The sequence below is a fragment of the Mustela lutreola genome, chromosome 16 (assembly GCF_030435805.1).
Source record: "Mustela lutreola isolate mMusLut2 chromosome 16, mMusLut2.pri, whole genome shotgun sequence".
Classification (NCBI taxonomy): Eukaryota; Metazoa; Chordata; class Mammalia; order Carnivora; family Mustelidae; genus Mustela; species Mustela lutreola.
This window is the reverse complement of record NC_081305.1, coordinates 44,598,961-44,620,374: the sequence shown is the minus strand read 5'-3', so window position 1 is coordinate 44,620,374 and position 21,414 is coordinate 44,598,961. Positions and strand designations below refer to the sequence as shown.

General features: G+C 52.7%; 1 protein-coding gene across 4 annotated transcripts in view; it reads right to left on the bottom strand.

Annotated features, from left to right (window-relative positions):
- Positions 1-21,414, bottom strand: part of SIPA1L3 (signal induced proliferation associated 1 like 3) — a 234,423-nt gene that overhangs the window by 43,482 nt on the left and 169,527 nt on the right. For all 4 annotated transcript variants that reach the window (XM_059152840.1, XM_059152843.1, XM_059152844.1 and 1 more), the window contains 3 exons: positions 15,290-15,541; positions 14,185-14,322; positions 5,362-5,489 (listed from right to left, as the gene is read on the bottom strand). In XM_059152840.1, coding sequence (XP_059008823.1) covers positions 5,362-5,489; positions 14,185-14,322; positions 15,290-15,541 — 518 coding nt within the window. The remainder of the gene's footprint in view (positions 1-5,361; positions 5,490-14,184; positions 14,323-15,289; positions 15,542-21,414) is intronic.

Below are 21,414 nucleotides of genomic sequence, written 5' to 3'. Positions count from 1 at the left end.
TCGTCACTGCCAGAGAAGGTTGAGCACATTTTCATTCTTACTGGCCATTTGAATTTTCTACTTTGTAAATTACCTGTTCATTTCCCTTTCCTCTTTATCCATGGGATTGACCTCTTTTATCCTATCGGCAAGTGGTGTTCTTTATGTACACAAGGTGGCAATCCTTTGCTGGTTAAATGGGCATAACTTATTTTATTAAACAAAAAGGGAATTACACTAAGCCTGGTCCCACAATGTGACTTCTCCCTTTACACTATACTTACACTTGCTTTTCACCTTACAGCTTCATAATATTATGTTCACATAACCGGACATAAAGTTACATTATTTTTTTAAAAGATTTTATTTATTTATTTGACAGACAGAAATCACAAGTAGGCAGAGTCAGGCAGAGAGAGAGAGAGGGAAGCAGGCTCCCCGCTGAGCAGAGAGCCTGATGCGGGACTCGATCCCAGGACCCCGAGATCATGACCCGAGTCGAAGGCAGTGGCCCAAACCACTGAGCCACCCAGGCGCCCCAAAGTTACATTGTTTCTAACGGCTGTACAGCATTCCATCATGTGAATGGATGCCACTTTTTAAAAAAAATTTTTTAAAGACTTCATTTATTTGTCAGAGAGAGAAAGACAGAGAGAGAGCGCAAGCGGGCAGAGTGGCACATAGAGGCATGCTCCCCAACGAGCATGGAGCCTGATGCGAGACTCAATTCCAGGACCCTGGGATCATGAGGGCATCACCCTGGGATCACTCGAGCCGAAGGCAGTGGCTTAACTGACTGAGCCACCCAGGCATTCCTGGATGCCACTTTTTTTTTTTTTTAAAGATTTTATTTATTTATTTGATAGACAGAGATCACAAGTAGGCAGAGAGGCAGGCGGGGGAGGAGGGAGCAGGCTCCCTGCTGAGCAGAGAGCCTAACTCAGAGCTCCACCCCAGGAGCCTGAGACCATGACCTGAGCCAAAGGCAGAGGCTTTAACCCAATGAACCACCCAGGCATCCCTGGACGCCGCTTTTTAAACTAGTTTCCTACTGATGGACATTTAGGTGGTTTTTAATTCTTCCTTACAACACTGTTAGGGTGGCCCTTGAGCAAGTGTGGGACTGTGTTGGGACAGAACTCCACAAATGGAGCTGGTGGTTCCAAGGTAAAATAGGTTTAATATCGGGATAGCTGGTGTGGGTGTAAATGAGTCTATTTTTCCAGGTAGTCATTATGCCTCAACTCAGCAACTGATCTTAAAAAAAAAAAAATAGTGTACAGCTCCAGGGGAGGACTGGTTAGTATCTACCAAACACAAATGCACGGACAGAGGACAGAGGACTGGAGCCTTGATGGTCTGACCCCACAGCCCACACTTTTGATTACTGCTATATTGAAAATAATGGCAATAAAGATGACTATATGCACATGACCTGTGCTAGGTATTACCACAACTGCTTTGCACACATTCCCTTACTAAGTCCTCCCAGCAATACTGCTGGGTAGATATTACATCACTTCTAAAAGATGAAGAATGTCAAGACTCAGAGAGGTTACATACCTAGTTCAAGGTCATGCAGAAAGGGCCTCAGACTTGTGCTATCCACCTCTGCCCCCTCTCTGTGTTTCCCCAACAAGGACAACACTGGCAATGATGGAGAGTACATGCTTCCAAAACAGGAATCATCATTCTCTTAATGATGGGCTGGGGTCTGTGCTTAGAGGGCTGGGCAGGGGTGATCTCATGGGGCCCCCAAATCATGCAAGACGGAGAGACAGGGTGTCCACTGTAGAGGAGGGACCTGAAGCCGGGACAGATGAGATCACCACTGAGGTCACGTTTGCTGACTCTGAACTTCCCACAGGGCCTGTTGGAGCCTGAGCTCACGACCGCATTCTGCTGCCTCCAGAGCAGAAGATTCCTGCTCTGGGTACGTGGGGTGGGGTGCTCAGGACCACCTCAGACAACAGCCTGGTTGGCACAGCCAATGGTGTCCTGTCCGCGTGGTGGTGGGGAGACTGCCCATTTCATCCACCTTTGCCACCTCCAGAGGCGGTTTTCCTCTGTGGAGCATCCCACAGGCTCGGGAGGTACTGGTTTCCTGGGAGGTGGCCGGATCATGCCAGAGACCACGTTTTCTACAGCCGAGCCTGCAGTAGCTGCATCCAGCTTCAACTCCCACCTGTTACACTGGTGACTCCCATTCTCCCAGACTACTCCTGAGAGAGGACTGGCCCAAACTACTCCTGACCTCAGACTTGTCTATACAGCTGCCTCCCAATGCCTCCTGCTGAACGTGGCCAAAGCCAACTCCTTATCTCCCCTCAAATCTACAATACTCACTGTCTTTCCTGCTCAGTCCACGTGGCTCCCCGGTATCACCCCTGACTCCTGCCTCCCATATGCATGTAGAAGATCAGGAAATTCTGTCAACTTTACCTTTAGAACCTGCCCATCTCCCTCACCCCCACCCCTACCCTACAAGCATCTGTAGCCAGAAGGCCCCTGTGAACATCCAAGTCAGATCCCATCCCTCCGCTGCTTGGAAGGACCAAGCCCCTGTCCCACTTTGAGCAAAGGACAGAGACCTCCCCACAGGCTCTGGCCCTGTCACTTCCCTGACTTCAGCCACTGTCACCTCTCCAGCCACAGGCCTTGTTACTGTTCCTCCTACACTCACGGCTACCTCGGTATACCCTGACTATTCTCTTTCCCCTGAATCTTCTCCTCCCAGTGGACTCCTCTGCATTCTTCTAGCCTTACTTGAAATATGATTTTCTCAGAGATTCCCCCAAACCCTGACCATCTCTCTCTCAGCACTGTATTATAGTTTCCACTTGTTAGCATTCCTGGTGCTCATTTATCACTGTGTGCCTGTTTGTTGTCCGTCTCTCCACCAGCCTGTTGGCTCCAAGAAGGAAGGGAACGTGCCTCTCTGGCTCCCACTGCGTGTCCCTGGTGCCCAGTCTGGAGTTTATGATTAGCGACATGTCAAATTAACAGAGGGATAAAGGGCTAGATTCCTTCCCTTCTGGGCTATTCCAGGGGCCTCCACTCTGCCCTTCACAGACCCTGGTAACTGAACCCTTCACTGGGTCTCTGGACCAGCCCCTGGTGACCTCTTGGCTCTCCTGCTAGAATGATTCCCCCTTGTTAAGAGGGCACGGGGAGGGGAACCTTGGTGGCTCAGCGAGTTAAGCCTCTGCCTTTGGCTCAGGTGATGATCTCAGGGTCCTGGGATTGAGCCCCGCATCAGGCTCTCTGCTTGGTGGGGAGCCTGCTTCCCCGCCTCTCTCTGCCTACTTGTGATCTCTGTCAAATAAATAAATAAAAATCTTAAAAAAAAAAAAAAAAAGAGGAGACAGGGAGTACTGAGTATAGCACCAGGCATCTAACACATATGCAGAATCATACTGCTGTGCCTATGATTACCGTCCTCTGATCTGGGTGATTCCCCAGGTCTGTCATGGTGGCTGGTGCTCCCCAGCCTGAACTGCCTTGTCTCTACGCCTTGAGCAGTTTCTAGGCTTCATGACGATTTCTAAACACAGACTGCCCTGATTCCTGTGTGGGGAGGAGGAGGGCTGCTATTAAGTTAACTCGTAACAATCCCAAGGAAGTGAACGGGGAACCAAGCTCTAGGAAAGGAAAGAGAAGGGAAGGACAATGGGGAGTTTCCGTGACACCCCATTTGGGTGAACCCTGGAAAAATGTCCTCCCCGTTTTACACTTTGGTGTCAGGAGACCACCATGGAACGCTCTTCTTTTTCTAGAAGGGGTGGGGAGAAAGAGATGCAGACCCGTGTGTGCTGCAGCAGAGAGCACAGAATCGTGGGTAGTGGCAGTGGCGGGCAGGGCCTTACCGAGGGAAGCAAGCCAAGTCTGCAGGCCCTAAAGCAGAAGGGAGAGCGAGGTTGGGAGGGTGACCCGAAGTTCAACAATTTTCCCTGGTTGAAGGGAACCACAGGGGTTGGGGTTCCAAGGAATTCCCAGGCCACTAATCCTGGGACATGCAAACACTTCCCTGCCCTGAGGGAGCTGGTGACATGCTGACGTGATCATCCTCCTGGGCTGCCTGGAAATTCGTGAACGTCTAAGAGGACAGCTCCATGCCTCCCCGTCTAATGTCAATGCTCTTGGGACGCCTCACTGATTTCCTTTCTTTTGAACCCACCCACTCATCTAGTAGTTCTCAGGCTTCGGAGGGTCTACAAGTTTGTTGTATGGAATGACATTGAATCTTCATCTAAGTGTATATGCTCACGATTAATCATCACACAGAGCAGCATAAACAGACCGAGAAAATGCTAGGTCTCATCGAGCACCAGAAAAGCACACGTTAAAACCACAAGGCGATGCCACTAGGCGCTCACTTCTAGAATGGCCGAAGTGAAAACGTGGGTGAGGACATGGGGCAACTCAGGCGCTCCTGTCTCTGGTGGGAGCATGACATGGTTTGTCACTCTGGGAAAAGGTGTGGCAGCTTCTTGGAACGTTCAGCATGTGACCCAGCCATTCCGCTCCCAGGCAGACACACCACTGAAGTGTGATTCAAGAACATTCCTGACAGCACAATTCTAAGCCGTCCCCAGCTGGAAACGACCCAAATGTCCATCAACGCCAGCACGGACTAATAAACTGTGGGTTGTTCATATAATGGGATACGCCTCGGAAACCGCACTGTTCCACACAAGCATGAGGCTGACGCTCGAGAACGCAACCCTGAGTGACAGAGGCCAGACACGCACACATGATGCGTCTAGCCAGCGGGGGTTGGCTTCGTATATGTAAAATGCAGAATGAGGCAGAACTAAGTTTGGCTGTGAGAAGCCGGGCAGGGTAGCCTCTGGGGGTGCTGACTGGGAGGGGCCCAAGGGGCTTCGGGAGCTGGCTGAGGTGGGCCTCTTGCCTGGGGGGTGGGGCGTGGGGCATTCACTCTGGGATGTGTTATCCCTGTTGCACACTGAGGACCCGGGCTCTGGTCTTGGTATTGGCCGTACAGCCACGACAGTGGGAAGCGAGCATAAGAAGCTTTATGTAAGGAAAATCCTCAGAACACAGTTGGTTCTGCTCCCCTGGCAGCTCTGCTTTTAGTCCGTTTTCAGCTGTTTCCCTGGGAGGTCGCCACCCCCGCACCACACATCTGCATGCGGGCTCCCGAGCTAACGCCATAGGCCGATGCCCTGTCTGGATGGAGGAGGATCGGGCTCCCGGGTCCCTGCTGCTTTCTCAGGTGACCTCCCTAATCTCATGTGTGGCTCCAGCAGCTTCCTCTTGTGTTCTATCCATTGCCGACAGGAGGAGGGGTGTCCCCTGGCGGATGGGAAGCGGTCCTGCTGGGCCAGGCGGGCAGGCGCAGCCGGCCTGGGGAGGCCCTACCTGGCTTCTGACGCTCCATGGTGCTCTCCTGGCTGGTCAGGCCGCCTGAGGAGGAGTCGCCGCTGGACATCCCATCGTGGCTGAAGTGGGGGTCAAAAGACAGCAGTGGGTGTGGGGCAGCCGCATACCTGCAGGGGAGTGAGAGGCAAGCACAGGGTGAAGGGCTGGCGTGACAAAAACCACCTGAGCCAGAGACTTGCTCGCTGGGGGGTTTTAAACACACTGGAGGCTCCGCGTGGAGGGGAGGCTAGATGAGTAATCCTGGAAACGTGCTATTAGTGGAGGGTCAGGAGTGAGTCTCGCCTGGGAAGCGTGCCAGGGAGCGCAGGCGATGCAGAGTCCACTGGGGAAGCAGGGGCCGAAGCCACCAGGGCGGAGGCCCTACCCACAGCTTCCTCAGGGGGTTTGTTTCTTGGCTGTGAGTCGGGGTGAGCTATTGTTAGCAAACCCGCCTCGCAGGCCTGTCTTGGGACCAAAGCATCTGTAGGCACAGGAGGCCTGGCCCCTTTCTCAGCCGGGGACAGTCCCTTCCCAGCCCTGAGCTGCAGTCTCCCTCAACTGTTGAGAGGCAGACTCGGTAGACCTTTCCTCAGAAGACCGACCCTAAGCTGGAGGCTGACACAGACACAGCTGTGACAACTGGCCAGTGGGCCGGGACTCTGTGCCTGTCCCTCTGTTGGAGGAAGGAGCTGTGGTAGAGCAGCTTACACTTGGGCTCCAGAATGAGGCAGAGTGGGGCTCGAACCCCAGCTTCATCCGTTCCTAGCTACGTGACCTTGGTTAGGCAAGTGCTTGTTAGCCTGAGCTGCAGTTTCCCCACCTGAACAATGGGATAATGACATCTTCTACTTCACAGGATTATAGGATGGATGAAATACCGAAGTTATCTCCTGAACATGGATTCTCCTGGAGGCTGGCTCTGTTCACCGGCAGGGAGGGCTGAGATCTAGGGTAGAAACTGGCAGAAGGCAGAAGGCTCTCCCTGCAGTTCCACACCCTGGAGTGAATCCTAAGGGCGCGTCCAACGTCCATTCGGCCTCAGATCAGAGATATCATGACCGGAACCCTTCTCCCTGCCTGGGGTTGGTTCAGAGACAGGCAAAGGACTCAATTTTGGCTAATCTGACGTGAGAGCATAAAAGAGCCACAATGACTCTCAGAAAATACACCTGGCCCTCCCCCTGGCAAGCACACAGTGGGGCCGCACTTCCAGCCCCTTGCGACAGGCTGGGTCGGGGCTACACCTGGTCTTGTTGGGAGCTGTGAGGAAGTGACTTGGAGGTAGTGGCTGCCCTGGCCAGCCAGGGTCCCAAGGGGTCCCCTGCCAACCAGAAGTGGAGTCGCCTCCAGTGTGGGTGCAAGACACACCTTGGCTGATCTAAGCCACTGATGTTTTTGGGTGCTGGGAGGGCTTCCAGGAAGTTTCCCGGGTCCTCAGAGAGAGGATGAGGAAGGACAGCTGCTCTTCTTCCCCCAGGTGTCGCTGGGGCCAGACAGAACACCATGAGCTGCTGCTGCCCTCCTGCCGCCAGCCTGAGGAGGTGGCCACCGCTGAGAGCGGAAGACAAGAGGTGGGGGGGAAAGGGGCCTTGATACTGTGGCCGAAATGCTAGAGCCACCCTTCCTGGAGCCTGACCTACTTCTGAGACTCCTTTTCTGGGAGAGAATACGCTTGTACGGTATTGGAGCTGGCCGGATCCCAGTCAGAAGTGCCCTACTGACACAGGCCTTGGACCTCGGAAGACTTAACAAGTCTCCCATTAATAGAGCTGGCTTTGTGATTTCTCATTCGGTTCCTTTTGTCTATACTTGCAACTCCAGGGTTGTCCTGCCAGCCTCAAGGCGGGGCTGTTTCCACAAAGACTAACTCTGAACCCCTAGGCTTTGTCTCCCGGGCTGCAGGGGGGTGAGGGTTGGGGACGTGGTGGGTGGGGATGGGGGGAGGAAAAACTTGTTTCTGCCCAAACCCTGACCTCTAAGTCCTCCAGGCAAGGAAGACAAGACAGGGCCAAAACAAGAAAATGAACAGCTGTGCACAATACTGACTTATCAGTCGCCCAACTGCTGGTAGATAATGCAGCCCCAGTTGCCACGGCAGGGAATTCAAGGGTCGATGTGTTTATTCCATTTTCTCGAGATGTCTGGATCAAAACCTGCGTGCCAAAGGAAAACGGCCGTGGCCGCTGGGGTCAGCCGGCACAAGGCCTGAGTGGAGGCTCCCCCAGTGTCTAGACCCCGCTTCTGCCTCCGTAACAGAACCCCGGCCGTATCCGGGGCCGCAATGTAACTGGTTAACAGACAGCATTTTCAGGCTCTCCTGCAATTCTTGCCGTGGAGATGAAAGCGTCATGTGTGACTTTCAGGAAATATCTGCAAGTGTGCTGTGGGTGCCTCTGCCTCATCTCCTCCTCAAGGCTGAAGCTCCAGCAGCCACTGTAAGAACGGGCAGCAACAGGCCAAGAATGGCAGAGCTCGGGTGAGGGAGCCCAGGTCTCTGCCAGCATGTCCTGTCAGAGTCATTGTTTCCTCTTGTAGGCAGCTACACCTAATCCTAACGACAGACCGCCTGTACCTGGAAGGGTTTCACCAGGCTCTACCGCTCAGCTACTGTCCTGCATGAAGACAATCTGTATTTTGTGCAATTGCATAATTCTCAAACAAAACCTTGTGAGCCTAAGGGAAACTGACTGGCTTATGCTGCCCATTCTTTGGGGGGTGCAGATATGTCCCCATTCGGAGCCATTTCGATCACAGTCAAGGCATGGACAAGAGCCTGGAAATCTGGACCCGTTCTTTATCTCAGCATGCATGGTTCTGGGCAAAACCTCCAGAGGAAAAGACCAGAGCTGCCCTCAAGTTCATCTGAGAAATGTTAATGTCTTCTATCTTCTTGGAAGATGACACCACATCAGATAGAAAGGGTTTGGGTTTCAGTGAGAAACTCATTGACGTTTCTGGCACTATCTGGGAAAAGCTGCTGTGCTTACCGACCCGGGCAGGCAGGCAGAGAATGCCTTTGGCTCAGCCTCCTTGGGCTACCACGTTACTGGTTTGAGCATGGTACTTTCCTCTGTGGCCCAAGAACAGAGTACCAAAGACAGATGTGACATGGGCAAGAGCCTCTCTGGAGGGGAGGGGTCCAGCCTGCTCTGCCAGGCTCCCATGGGGACTGATGGGACAATGCACGGGTGAATTCCCAGATGACCGGGGAGAGGGTGGATGGATGATATAGCCATGATGGGCCGCCACACCAAAAACCATTAACCTTCCTGGTCTCTGCTGAGGAAGCCCAGGGTTCCTTGTGGTGGCCACCCCTCAATCATGCAACTTGAGTACATCCTGACAGTTGAAGATAGTCGTGCAGGTCCAATGTGACCTGCAAGGGGATGGTTCAGGGGAGGCAAAAAGACCCAGCTCCCTTCTTCTTAGATACCAAAAGAAGCTCTTCCCTCCTTTTCTGCAGGGCACTGATTTTGCCTGGGGCACCAAGAGCCAACATGAGTCACTAGTGGAACCAGGTCCCTGAGGTCTTCCCTAAAGAATACACCAGCCCTACAGCCATTCCACCTGTGGACCTACTATGTGATGACCCATTCCCTTGATGCCTCATGCCTTCTCGAGTTAGCTTTTCTGTCCTGCAGTCAAATGCCCCCTCACCAATGTACAACTCTATAGAGCTGGCAGGAAAAAAAGGGAAAGAAAAAAAAAAAGAAGGCCAGCCAGCTGGTCCCGTGAGCAAACATCTGAGGTCCAGTCCAGCCGGGCAGGCTTGCTGCGCTGGGCGTGTTATTCTGTCCTAATGCTCCATACAAAGTTCGGTGCTTTGCTCACTTTGCGAACAAGGGTGGCCAACTCCCAAGGACAGGGATGTCATCTGCCAGCCTCTGTCCCCCAGCCACCAGGACAGGCGCTCGAGGGGCAGTAATGGTCATCAGCGTTAACTGGGCCTGGCACTTACTGTGTGCCAGACCCAGTTCTGAGTACTCTACAGGGTCTTCCTCCGTGAACATTCTCAGTGCTGCTTGGGGACACACATTTTACATGGGAGCAAACCCGAGGTGCAGAGAGATGAAGACACTGGCCCACGCTCATGGGGCTGACAGAGGGCAGGCCATCTTACCACCCTGTTTCCCACAGAATCTAAGATGGGCCCTGGGACAGATTTTGTGCATACGGGCCCCCACAACCCTACAAGCTTGATGAATTTGGCAAGTAGCAGGCCCGCCGGAGACAGTAGGAGACAGAGGAGTCCCAAGCTGGGGGTGTCCAGGTTTGGGTGGGAATGTCTGGCTGGGCTCCCACAGGATCCAGGATGGCATCGGGCGGCCATGCGCATGTGGAGGGGAAAGGGGAAAGGACCTAAGACTAAAGGCCACTGGCACAGCTCTGGCTGGCTCCTGGGCCTCCTGCCACAGGCTGGTGACTGGCTGTGAATGACACTTCTGAGGTTGGAGGGGATGCACCATGCTAGCACCCTTTTGCCAAACTCGGGACCCTGATGTTGACAGAGATGAAGTGTCACCGTGGGGCTGGGACCCCAGGAGGGACTGTGTATGTCACCCTGATTTGGAGAATAAGCTCAGAGTCCTCTGTTAGGACAAGTCTCGCTCAGGTCAATGTCTGCTCTCCAGATTGGCATGGGCCTGGGTTCCCATCCCGACTTGGCCACTTCTTGGAAGAGCGACCCTGACCAAGGGGATTCATGGAGCCTGCTACCCCACTCTGTCATGTGGGATAATTAAATCCCCACCTGTGGAGTGCTTGGGAGCACCAAGATCACGTATACAGCTCAGCAGAATAGACCGGGGAGCCAGAAACAGACCCACACAAACATGTCCAACTGAGTTCCCCTTTCAGTGATCTATTGCTTTAAGCAGCAAGAGCGATGTGATGGAAGAGGGAGAGCCTTTCCCAGAAACAGTGCTGGAGCAAACTGGACGTCAGTAGGCCAACAAGTAACATCAACCTAAACCTGTCACATTATGTAAAAATGAACTCAAAATGGATCATGGACTTCAATGCAGAATACAAAATGATAAAACACAGAAGGACACCTGGCTGGAGCATCTGACTCTTTTATCTCAGGGTTGTGAGTTCAAGCCCCATGCTGGGTGTAGAACCTACTTAAAAAAAAAAAATTAATAAAACTTCTAGGGGAAAAAAGGAAAATCTTCAGGACCCCAGTCTAGGCAAAGGGTTCTTAGACTTCACACCAAAAACGTGGACCCTCAGAGGAAAGCAATGTAACTTAGACTTCATCAAAGTGGACACCCTTTGTTCTGCTATAGACCCTACTGAGGAGATGAAAGAACATGTTAAAGACGGGGAGAAAATATTTGCAAGTCACACAGCTGACAAAGGACTTGTGTCTAGTATATACAAAGAACTCTCCAAAGCTGAAAACTGTTGAATCCAGTTAGAAAATGGGCAAAAGACATGCATGGACACTTCCTAAAGAGATACACAGGTGGGGCATCTGGGTGGCTCAGTGAGTTAAGTCTCTGCCTTCGGCTAAGGTCATGATCTCAGGGTCCTGGGATCGAGCCCTGTATCGGGCTCTCTGCTCAGCAGGGAGCCTGCTTCCCCCCTCTCTCTCTCTGCCTGCCTCTCTGCCTGCGTGTGATCTTTATCTGTCAAATAAATAAATAATATCTTTAAAAAAAAAAAAAAAGAGAGATACACAGTTGGCACATAAGCACATGGAAAGATGCTGGACACCATCAGCCTTTAGAGAAATGCAAATTAACACGACGAGACCTCCTTACATGGCTAATAGAATAACTAGTGAAAACCAGTGATACATGGACATACACAGTGCAAAGCAATAACCACAATCAGGTTAATGAGCCCATCTCTCCTGGAACAGAGTCATCTAGTCTTGGGGGACAATGCTGAAGATTACTCTTGGCAGTTTTCAAATGCCTGGTGAAGAATTATTAATTTGAGGCACCACGCCTATACGTACGTTAGATCTTCTGAACTTATTCATCTCGTAACCGCAACTTTGTCCCCTCTGGCCCAAATCTCCCTACTTCCCCCACCACAGCCAACCACCACACTACTCTGTCTTTTCTATGAGTTCAACAACTTTTTTTGGGATTCTCTGTATAAGGGACACCATTCCAGTATTTGTCCTATTCTGTTTGATATCTTTCACTTAAGTGTAATAACCTCCAGATTCATCCATAGGAAGGACTTCCTTTCTTTATGGCTGGATAACATTCCATGGCTTGTATATATATCACATCTTCTTTAGCCATTCATCGGTCAATGAAAGTTTAGGCTGTTTCCGTATCTTGGCAGGCAATTGTATTCTTGGGCATTTGTTCCAGGGAAAGCAAAATTTATTTTCACGCATGTTCAGAAGGTGCATGTTTGTAATGTGCCCAAGCCCAGAAACCACTCAAATATCCTCTAAAGGGTGAATGGTTGGTTATCCGTACTGGGCTAGTTCCAGACCATGGAATCCAGTTCAGCAGTAAGGAACTGACTGCTGATACACACAAGGGTTTGAATGAACCTCGAGGAAATTATGCTGGGTGAAAAAGAATCTCCAAAGGATGTATACTGTGTGATTCCTTTTATATAACAGTTATAAAATAGCAAGAGTTAGAGATGCAGAGCAGATTAAGGGTTGCCAGAGATTAAATATGGGGGAGAGAATGAGAATGGTGTGGCTCTAAAGGGGTAGCGGGAACGGAGCTCTGCGGGGAGGGTACAGTGTACAAATTGTGGTGGTGGGTACACAGCAGCACACATGTGACAAAACCACACAGAGCCACACACACTCACCACACACACGTGTCCACGTGCAACTGGTGAATTCTGAATAAGCTCTATGGACTGTACCAATGTCAATGTCTTGCTTTGCTATTTGCATGGGGGAGGCTGGGTGAGGGATTCGTGGAGCTCCCGGCACGTTTCTTTGCAACTTCCTGTGAACCTACAATTATTTCAGAAAATTTAAAAATTAATAATAAAGGGAAGGGACACCAAGACTTTGAAAAAAATAAATGCCCCCTGGATTTATCAGTAACATCAATCCTACCACCTCTGTTCTTGGCTAATCACTGGGTACTGGCTGCCATTTCCAGTCTCGGCCGCTGCTGCCACCCAGGGGCCTCCACACACCAAACTCCTCTCCATTCCTCCTGCATTCCACACCATTCCGCTTACTCCTGCCTGTGGCCTCTGCTCTGTCCAGAAGGTCTTTCTCCCTCCTTTCTGTGGCAAACTCCTGGGGACCTCTCAAAGCCCTGTTCAAACACTGCCTCCTCCAGGCAGCCAGGCTAGACAGACCTCTGGGGCTGGGCTGGGCTCCCTCTTCTAGGGACTTAGTCTACCAGTGCTCTCGTTGGGGTGCGCACGATTTCCGGGGCGCTCCCTTCACTGCAGCCAGTGGCACTGCCCACAGGAGCCCCCAGCGAGTGAGTACCTCAAACAGTGCCTGAGACTCCCTGCTGAATGAAGGCTGAATGGTGGTGGCCAGGAGCTGGAAGAGGAAGTCTGTTTTCCCCGATTTGACAGTGGAGGCTGAGATCTGACAATGGTTTAGCTCAGTGGCTCTTGCCATGTGTTCCTTGGACCAGCAGCGTCAGCCTTGCACGTTCTACACTCCAGACCTACCAAGCTGGAGCCTTGAGGTGGGGGGAAGGTCCCAGCAAATGCTTGTTTCCAGGTCCCCTTTGGGGTGATCCTGAGGCACACTGGAGATCAGTGAACGGATCCCTGCTCTAACAGCAGGGGGTTTTATTTAGCCCAACTCCTGCACTCACCCATCCTTTCATCAAATAGATACCAAGGACCTACCAGGGTCAGCCTCTGTGCTGCATGAGGGTCACACAAAGATGCACTGGGAAGGTCCCAGAGCTTGAAGATGAGTGCACACACACGAGCACACACACTCTTGACCTGGCTGACGGCATGGAGAGTGCTCAAGGCCACTGTCCACAAACACACAGGGAACTGAGGGACACAGTGGTGGCCCTTCATCTATGCCGGGGGAGGTTCGGGGAAGGCTTCCCAGAGGAGGAGCATCAGTGCTCAAGCTGGCAGGACGGGGGAGTGTGGGGTGAAGAGTGTGAAGAAACTGTAGGCAGAGGGAGAACATGGAGGCGGGCTCTGAAATTCAGACAGCCTCCCCGGGGAAGTGAAAGCGACCAGTGAGGCTGGAGAGGCAGGCCTCACGGAGGTGCTGAGGCTGTGTCCTGAGGGCTGTGGGACACGTGGGAGGGTCTGAAGCAGGAGACAGACATGGCCACATATAGAAAGATCCTCCTGGCTGCTGAGTGGAGAGTGGGCCATAGGAGGTGGCACGGAGGCTGGGGGCTCAGGGAGGTGGCCAGGGTGGGGCACTGGGGGGTAGAGGAGGGGGTGGGGGGCAGAGCTAGCTGCTCAGGAGGCCAAATGAATGGTTTGCAGTAGCGGGGAGGAGGAAGGTGGGGCTGCCCCGACAGAGACAAGGATCCTGGAGGACCAAGGGCACACGGCACTACGGAGCCATGGACTAGGAGATGGAGAGATCTCTGAGTGGCCATGCCAGAAGGCAAATGGTCTTGCTTAAGCAAGTGATACAGGTCAAGAGCATGCCAGCAGAAATCCTGCTATGAGAAAAGCCGGCGGTGAGTCGTGCCCAGGGCAGCTTGGCCCTAAATCTCAACAAAAAAAATAGCCAATCCTCCTGGAGGTCCTCTGATGACCTTCAGGGATCCAGAAACCCCATCAAATGGCAAATAAACTTGCAGGGTGTGTGGATTTCCTGGGGAAGAAGGATCCCCAGCTCTCAGAGATTCCTTAATTTGTTAAGAGCGAAGAGACTCTGACCTTTCTGGGGATGGCTTGTATCTCGTGTAGGTGGCCGAGCCGGGGGTGGAGAAGCTCCCAGAAGGCTGCCGATAGGGAGGGGCTTTGTCGGCCCCTGCTGGTGATGCTGTGTAAGGGGTTTCTGGGAAGCTGACAGGCCTGCAACAGAAAAAGAAGGGAGGGCAGAGGGAAGGATGAGTTAAGGATACCAGTAGCCTCAGAGGATGGAAGACAGACTTGGCCCAACCACATCCCATCTGCTTCATCGGCCATGCACCCATCAGGATGCAGGGAGAGCTGTGGCGAGCAAAGGGTGGGGCCCGGGAGCAGGGACAGTCCTGGCCCTCCCTCTCCCATTACGGCTGTGCCTGCCCCTCAGCTTCTGGGGCCCTGACAGAGGCCCGACAGGGGCCATGGAAGCAAGAAGGCACCTCTACAAGTTGGGATTCCTTCATTCCTTCATTTAGCAATTTTTCTTTACTTTAAAATATATACCACCTACAGGATGATTTGTCTGTAAGGTATGCACCATCCTAATAAAACAAACTCCCAAAGCTACCCCCTAACCCATGAACTAGAATGGCAGCACCCCTACACGCCTGCCTGTGGGCTTTCCCCTTTCCCTGCCTTCCCCCGGAAGTGATCACTACCCTGGGGTTGGTGCTTATCCGGCCCTTGAGCTTTCAAGCAATACATAGTTTCCATCACACGTAGTATGGTGGCTTTCCCGCCTCAGACACCGAGCTCCCCAGCACTGGGGCCTCACAGAAGAGGCCCAAAAGGAAAACTTCACAGGAAACAAACTGAGGGTTTTGGAAGGGAGCGAGGTAGGGGATAGGTAAGCCCGGTGATTGGGCATTAAGGAGGGCATGGATTGCATGGAGCACTGGGGGTTATTCGCAAACAATGAACCACGGAACAATATATCAAAAACTAATGATGTACTGTATGGCGACTGACATAATTTAAAAAAAAAGAAAGGAAACAACAGAAAGAAGGGAGGGAGGGAAGCATAAGGAGGAGGAGGGGAGGAGAAAGAGACTGGACAAAAGAGGGAGGAGGGAGAATAGGACAAAAGCGGGATGCAGACGGGAGGACACGGGGTGGCCCCCTCATCAGTCCTTACCTCTTGCTGTGCAGGGGCTGGGGCTCCCGGAAGGGGACCATGGGGGTCTGCTTCGGGGGCCGGCTCAGGGACTGGGCGTGGCCAGGAGCGCTGGGGCTGGCCCACTTGGAGGCTGGGAGCGAGTTGTGGGAGGCCGGCCCGCTCCACTGCCAAGGAGCGTTGCTGCGGTAGGGGGGCCGGCCTCCGGGGGGCAAGCTCTCCGGCTCTGTCTTGGGCTCCGAGGTATTCATGTCATAGGTCTCCAGCCACCCCCTGGGAAGAAAAACTTCGTTACTCAGAAGGGCCTTGGCTCCCCAGCACACATGCCTGCTGCCCAGGAGAGACTGCTGCCTGGTCACTCTGGGCTGGGTTTCCTGCCTAAATCTGAACCATGAGGGCCTATTTTAAAGGCCAAGTAGGTACCCTTTAAACTGGTCTGAAACTTCGCAGCTCAGGAAGTCAGCCAGGACAGGGCCCACCCTAGAGGCTCTGACCGCTTGGCCCTCTCTCCCTCACTTCCTTTTTGCTCCTTGCTCTCCCTTTGTCTTCCTTCCTCTCCCTTCTCCCTGACCCAGGCCTCAAGTGGACCAGTGTCCTCCATGGAATGGCTCAGCCTCCCCCTCCACCCAGCCCCCCTGCGGCGGTACCGGGGGCCAGAAAGGCAGATGCCCTCAGAATCAAAGGATAGTATCTGCCTTGTTCCAAAGAAGCTCAAAGGCGGCTGGAAGAGGAGCAGGTGACCTACTTTGCAGGGTGGTTTAAAAAAAAAAAAAAAAAAAGCCACAAAATCTGGAACCTTGAAATAGATGCAGAAGGGCCTGTGACTCCCCCCAGACCAGGCTGGCACACAGGCCGTGGTGTTGCTGGCTTGAGGCTGGGCCATCCACGGCCCTGAATTCTCCACCCCTCGTGCAGTGCAGCACAGGAGAGGGCTCTGAGCCCAGGGGGCGTGCCCCAGGCTCCCAAAATCCATGTCCTAGCAGATGTCAGAGCAGAGCTGGGGGCCCTCAGCCTGGAAGCACTCATGCCCTCAGTGAGCTGAGCCTCTGTGGCTCTCCTGGGTCCTCTGGAGCCCAGGGAACTTTTAGGACTGGCAAAAGTTGCAGTGGATTTGGTGGCTGGGGGCTCAGGACATGGCTGCTGAGGAGTCTCCAGAAGGCGACTCGAGGAGGTGCTGGGGCTTCTGGGCCCAACATGTTGTGCTCCTCTGCACCATTAGGGTCAGAGCTCCTTCTGGCAATCTTTCTGGGTTGGTAGGTGCCAACGCCTCACCAGGTACCACAGGAGGAATGACAACAGTACAAATGTCCAGCAGAACCCAGACGTAAGTGGATGAGGGGACCATCATAGCCCTGCGACTCTGGCTGGCTCAGCTCCTACATCTGGGAACAGGTCTGTGTGTTCTGGGGGGCAGACTCCACTTTTGGCTCCAGGTGTGAGAATGTCACCCAGGCCTGGCTGATCAGAAACCTCTCCTCCCCCTCCCCTGCGCACAAGGATCAGCACAGGACTGTCACATGCCCCATGTGCGGCCAAGTGGAGATGGCATCAACTCTGGAACTGTTCCTGGAACTAATGGGGGAAGATGTGGAGTTCACTGGAGCTGCTGTGCTGGGGAGTCCTATGCTGAAACTGGGAAGAAGGGTGGGTCACCTTTGTCCCACGAAATGAGAGCAAGCTAGGAAAAGGAGATAGGTGATAAAGATTCCCAGTGAGGGCATCCAGGTCCCTGCATCGGGCCCAGTCTAAATCTCGCTCTGTCTCCTTGTCTGTCAGGAACAGAAGCCAGGGAAGTCTGTCTTTTGCTTCACCAAGCTTGAGCTGGTTCTGTTGTTGGGAGCCAGAATCCCGACCGCTGACAACAGCACTTCCGAGAGAAGTAAACCGAGACACAGAGAACCTAAGTAACCTGTCCAAGGTCACACAGCCAGTAAGAGGGGGAAACGGGACTTAAATACAGTAAGTTGACTCCAAAGGCCACAACTTTTTTTTTTTTTTTTTTTTTTTTTTTTTTTAAAGATTTTATTTATTTATTTGACAGAGGGAGATCACAAGTAGGCAGAGAGGCAGGCAGAGAGAGAGAGGAGGAAGCAGGCTCCCCGCTGAGCAGAGAGCCCGATGCGGGACTCGATCCCAGGACCCTGAGATCATGACCTGAGCCGAAGGCAGCGGCTTAACCCACTGAGCCACCCAGGCGCCCCAGGCCACAACTTTAATCACTATCCACATGGGCCACTGAAGACTGGTTTGGGAGCCAGTGAGATTTCTTGGGTGCCAGACTTCTCTCCCAGTTACTGACAACATGGCCTTTGGCCAGGAGCCCTTGCGCATGATCTCCAAGAGGGAAGTATTATCCAGGCATTTTGAAGGCAGCATCGGGTGGTGGGGAGCCAGGGCTTCTGGGCCAGATGGCCAATTCAGACCCCAGCCTGCATGGCCCTGGGTGAAGGATTTCTTTCCAGAAGCTGTTTCCTCATCTGTAAGATAGTGGTGGCTGCAGGTGTTCTAGGGCACTAGGATAAAGTCTGGTGCCCGCCAGGTGCTTAACAAAGGGGACTTGGCACTGCCACCTTCTCCAGCTGATTCTGTGGCCAGTCTGCCTGCTGTTCCCACATGCTCAGAGGCCTAGTCTCCCTTCCACCTTCTGAAGTCCAACCACACCTTGCTGGGGGCTCCGGAACAAATCTTTCCTTATTGGTCTGAGAACCAGCAGCACCCAAACTACAGCAGAGGAATGCAGACACTGGGTCTCACCACAGGAATTGGAGTCCTCCTTGGCCTGGGGACCTGGGAATCTGCATTTTTACCAAGCTGCTAGTGATGCTTTTGACACAAGACAAAGCTGGTGAAATTGGGACAAAAAGGGCCTCCCCGTCTCCCAGTTTCACCTCCCAGAACCCACCACAGCTTCCAGTTTCTTATATGTTCTTTGAGAAGTATCCTAGGCAGGTATTTCTATGCAAATATTATTTAAAACAGAAATAAAAAGCTATCCTGCTTCCCCCTCGGGTCCCCCAACTAACAGTATTACTTACCAGGCCCTCTCGATACAAATTCAATTTACTTCCTTTAAACAATCCAGTACTATCCCATCACACGATGACCTGGGATTTACTCAGCCAGTGGGTCCTGAATACTCAGCGCGGCTGGATACTTAGATTGCTTCTACTCTTGGCAGCAATGCCACAGCAGACAGCACCCTCCGGCCTCAGCCACGTGCAGGAGATGTCTGAGAGAGGATGCCCCTGAGCCCAGAGCCCTCTTCTCCTCACTCCTTTCTTACCCCTCCTGCTCCCTCACCTGTGGGGCTTCAATATCCCTTTTCAGGGAGGAGTTTCCAACCCCCTTGACCAGAGCTCCAGAGTCCAAATGAAGAAGCAACATCCCAGATGGCCTTCTCCATCAGGAAGAGGCAGAGAAAGTGAGACGAGAGCATTCCTCCCGGCCTGTTGTAAGTGGCCGACGTCTCGATGACCATCTTATCAGGCTGGGGGACGTTCTCCCAGTTCAGCTATGGCCAGTGGTGCAGTACTCACTTGAGAAGCCCTGTCCGAGGGCCTTGGAGTGTGTGGATGAGCCACTCTACCATTCAGTGTCTGAGGAGTGTGGGGTCCAGGTGTACACCATACAGAGCCCTGCTGGCGGCAGCGAGAGCATCTCTGCCCATCCCTGTGTGCCCCCGCTCAGGGCTTGTTTTGACATTCCACCCAGGAGGCCAGGGCTGCAGCAAGAAGCTGGGAGAGACCCCAGAGCTAGGGCGACCAGCTCTGCAAATGAGGTCAGCCAGACCCCAGCCAGAACAACAAAAACCATGCAAGTCCCAACCCGCATCTGCCCCTGAAAACAGGAGATCCTGTTTCTGTGGCTGCCCTGCCAAGGGGGGTAGGATGATAGCTTCTTTCCGAATGAGGGAAAGGAACTGGGCTCCTGTGTCTAGTGACACCCTCTCAGGCCTGGTCTCCCCAAAGCCAGAGAAGGGAGCCTGCAGACTTTTACTTTTGCTTCTGTTGGTCCCTACCTGCAGATCCAGGGATGTCTTTGTGGCCTCCGGTGCAGAGTCGTTGGACAGGTGGGCTGGCTTATCGTGTGCACACACGTGAGTGTGAGGGTGTGTGCAGAACAAGGCACAGTGTGGGGGGATCTGCTGGGGAGCTGGCCTGTGGAGTTGCTTTGGCTGGACTTGCCCCTGCAAAGCCTGGAGCGGGTGTGGCTGGGCCCTGGCGCCATAAGAGGGCTGAGAGACCGGGACGCGGGGGGCTTGACTGGAGTCCCAAGGGTAGACTGGGGAGGGGGGTGAGGGCAGGCTGAGCCCCTGGGGCAGGGCTGAGGCATGCTCAGAGCTGCCCCCGACCAAGTCCGGAGCAAGCAGGAAGCGGCGGGTGGAGCAAGCACAGCCGTGCATGCGCACAGCTCTCGCCGACTTTCTGATGCAGCTGGGAAGCTGGACTGAGGTCTGTCTGCTGCTTAGGAGCTGTACAACTCTGCACAACTGATGGGTCCCCTCAGGGCCTCGGTGTTTCATCTGTAAAGTGAGGGTCACACCAGCCTTGAGGGGGTCACATGTCACCTCATGTCAGCCTTCCTCTTGGCTCACTCTGCTCCAGACCCTCTTGGCTGCCTGGCAACAAGCCCAGGGCCTCTGTCCTCACTTTTGTGATGGCCACTAGGTCCCTGCAAGGCCCTTCTTCTGGCTCCTCCTCACCCTCCAAAGTCAGGCTGCGCTCTTTTTACTTTCCTCACACCCAGTAGCTCCCAGCTGGTGTCTCTAGAGCGCCCCCTACAGGCCAAGTGCTGGTCTATGAGCTTTATTTACAAAGCTTTTCTCCAAACTCACTACCATCTTTGGGGAAAGGATCTGTTACCTCCCTCATTTTACAGATGAAGAAACTGAGACACGAGGTATGAGGCCACTGGCCCAGGGCCACGGTTCACAATGAGGAAGAGCTGAGAGTCAACCCTAGGTAATGTCACTGCAGAGTCTGTGTTCCCATGACACTCAGTTGCCTCTCGCTTTTGCTATATGAAATCACCTCATTCCCTTGCTTGCTGTTTGCTTCCCCTGATCCACTTTAGTAGCTCCCCGAGGGCCAAGGCCTGACTGTCCTCTGTGCAGCTGTGTGCTCAGTGCTTGGGATGTAGTGATTCTCTTTGTCTCTGGCCACAGCTGGAGATCGCTAGGGCACCGACTCACCGATATAAAAGCAGCATTTACCCTGCCTTCCCTATCTGATAAATTCTACCCCAGAGTAACCAAACAGTTACCGAAAGATTTCAGCCAATAAATGAAGAAGGAATGACGGAATTGAGACCAGTACTTGTTACTCTGTGACCCACAATGAAATAGCTGATCGAGGCAATAATGACACATGGCTGTTGAGGGGGACAGTGTATGATGACAGGTCAGGCGCCACCATCTGAACCCTCTGCCCGTAGAGCCACTCACGGAGGACAACCAGACACGTGGTGCCTTGCAACAGACACACACCTGAGAAGTGTTGTTACCAAAAGAAATCTCACCAGATTTGGATCAAGTTTCTACATTAAACTCCAGTCCACAGGAAATCCATGTGCTAGACAAACAGGGTAAGGGACACCAGGGGGATGCAAGCAGCTAAATGCAGGAAGTGAGAAACTCCAGAGAACAGGTAGCCAGGGTTTCTTCCCAAAATAAATTCCAAGGGGGGAAAAAAAGCAGGAAAGGGAAGCTTGTAGATTAAAAGAGCCTGAAGAGACCCATCAACCAAATACAACAGGAGTAGCCTGATTAACAAAACAATTCTTTCTATAAAAGATCCCTCTAATACAACAGAAAGGTAAATACTGATGGATACGTGATCCTGAGTTACTGGTAAAAATTTTAAGTATAGTCCTAATTTTTTAGAGGTTCTTATTGGGCAGAGATATGGTCTAATCACTGGGACTGCTTCAAATAATCCAAGGGGAGGGGAGGTACAGAACTTGAAAAATAACAAATACCAGTGTTGGTAAGTGTTGAAACAGGGCTCAGTACACTTTGGTATGTTTGAAGTGTTCCATTAAAAAAACAAGACAAACTCTTCGTTGTCTTCCCACTACGTGTGGAATAAAACCCAAGTTTGTCCCCATGCCCGTAAGCGCCCCTGGAAGGCTGCCCCACCTCTCACCTG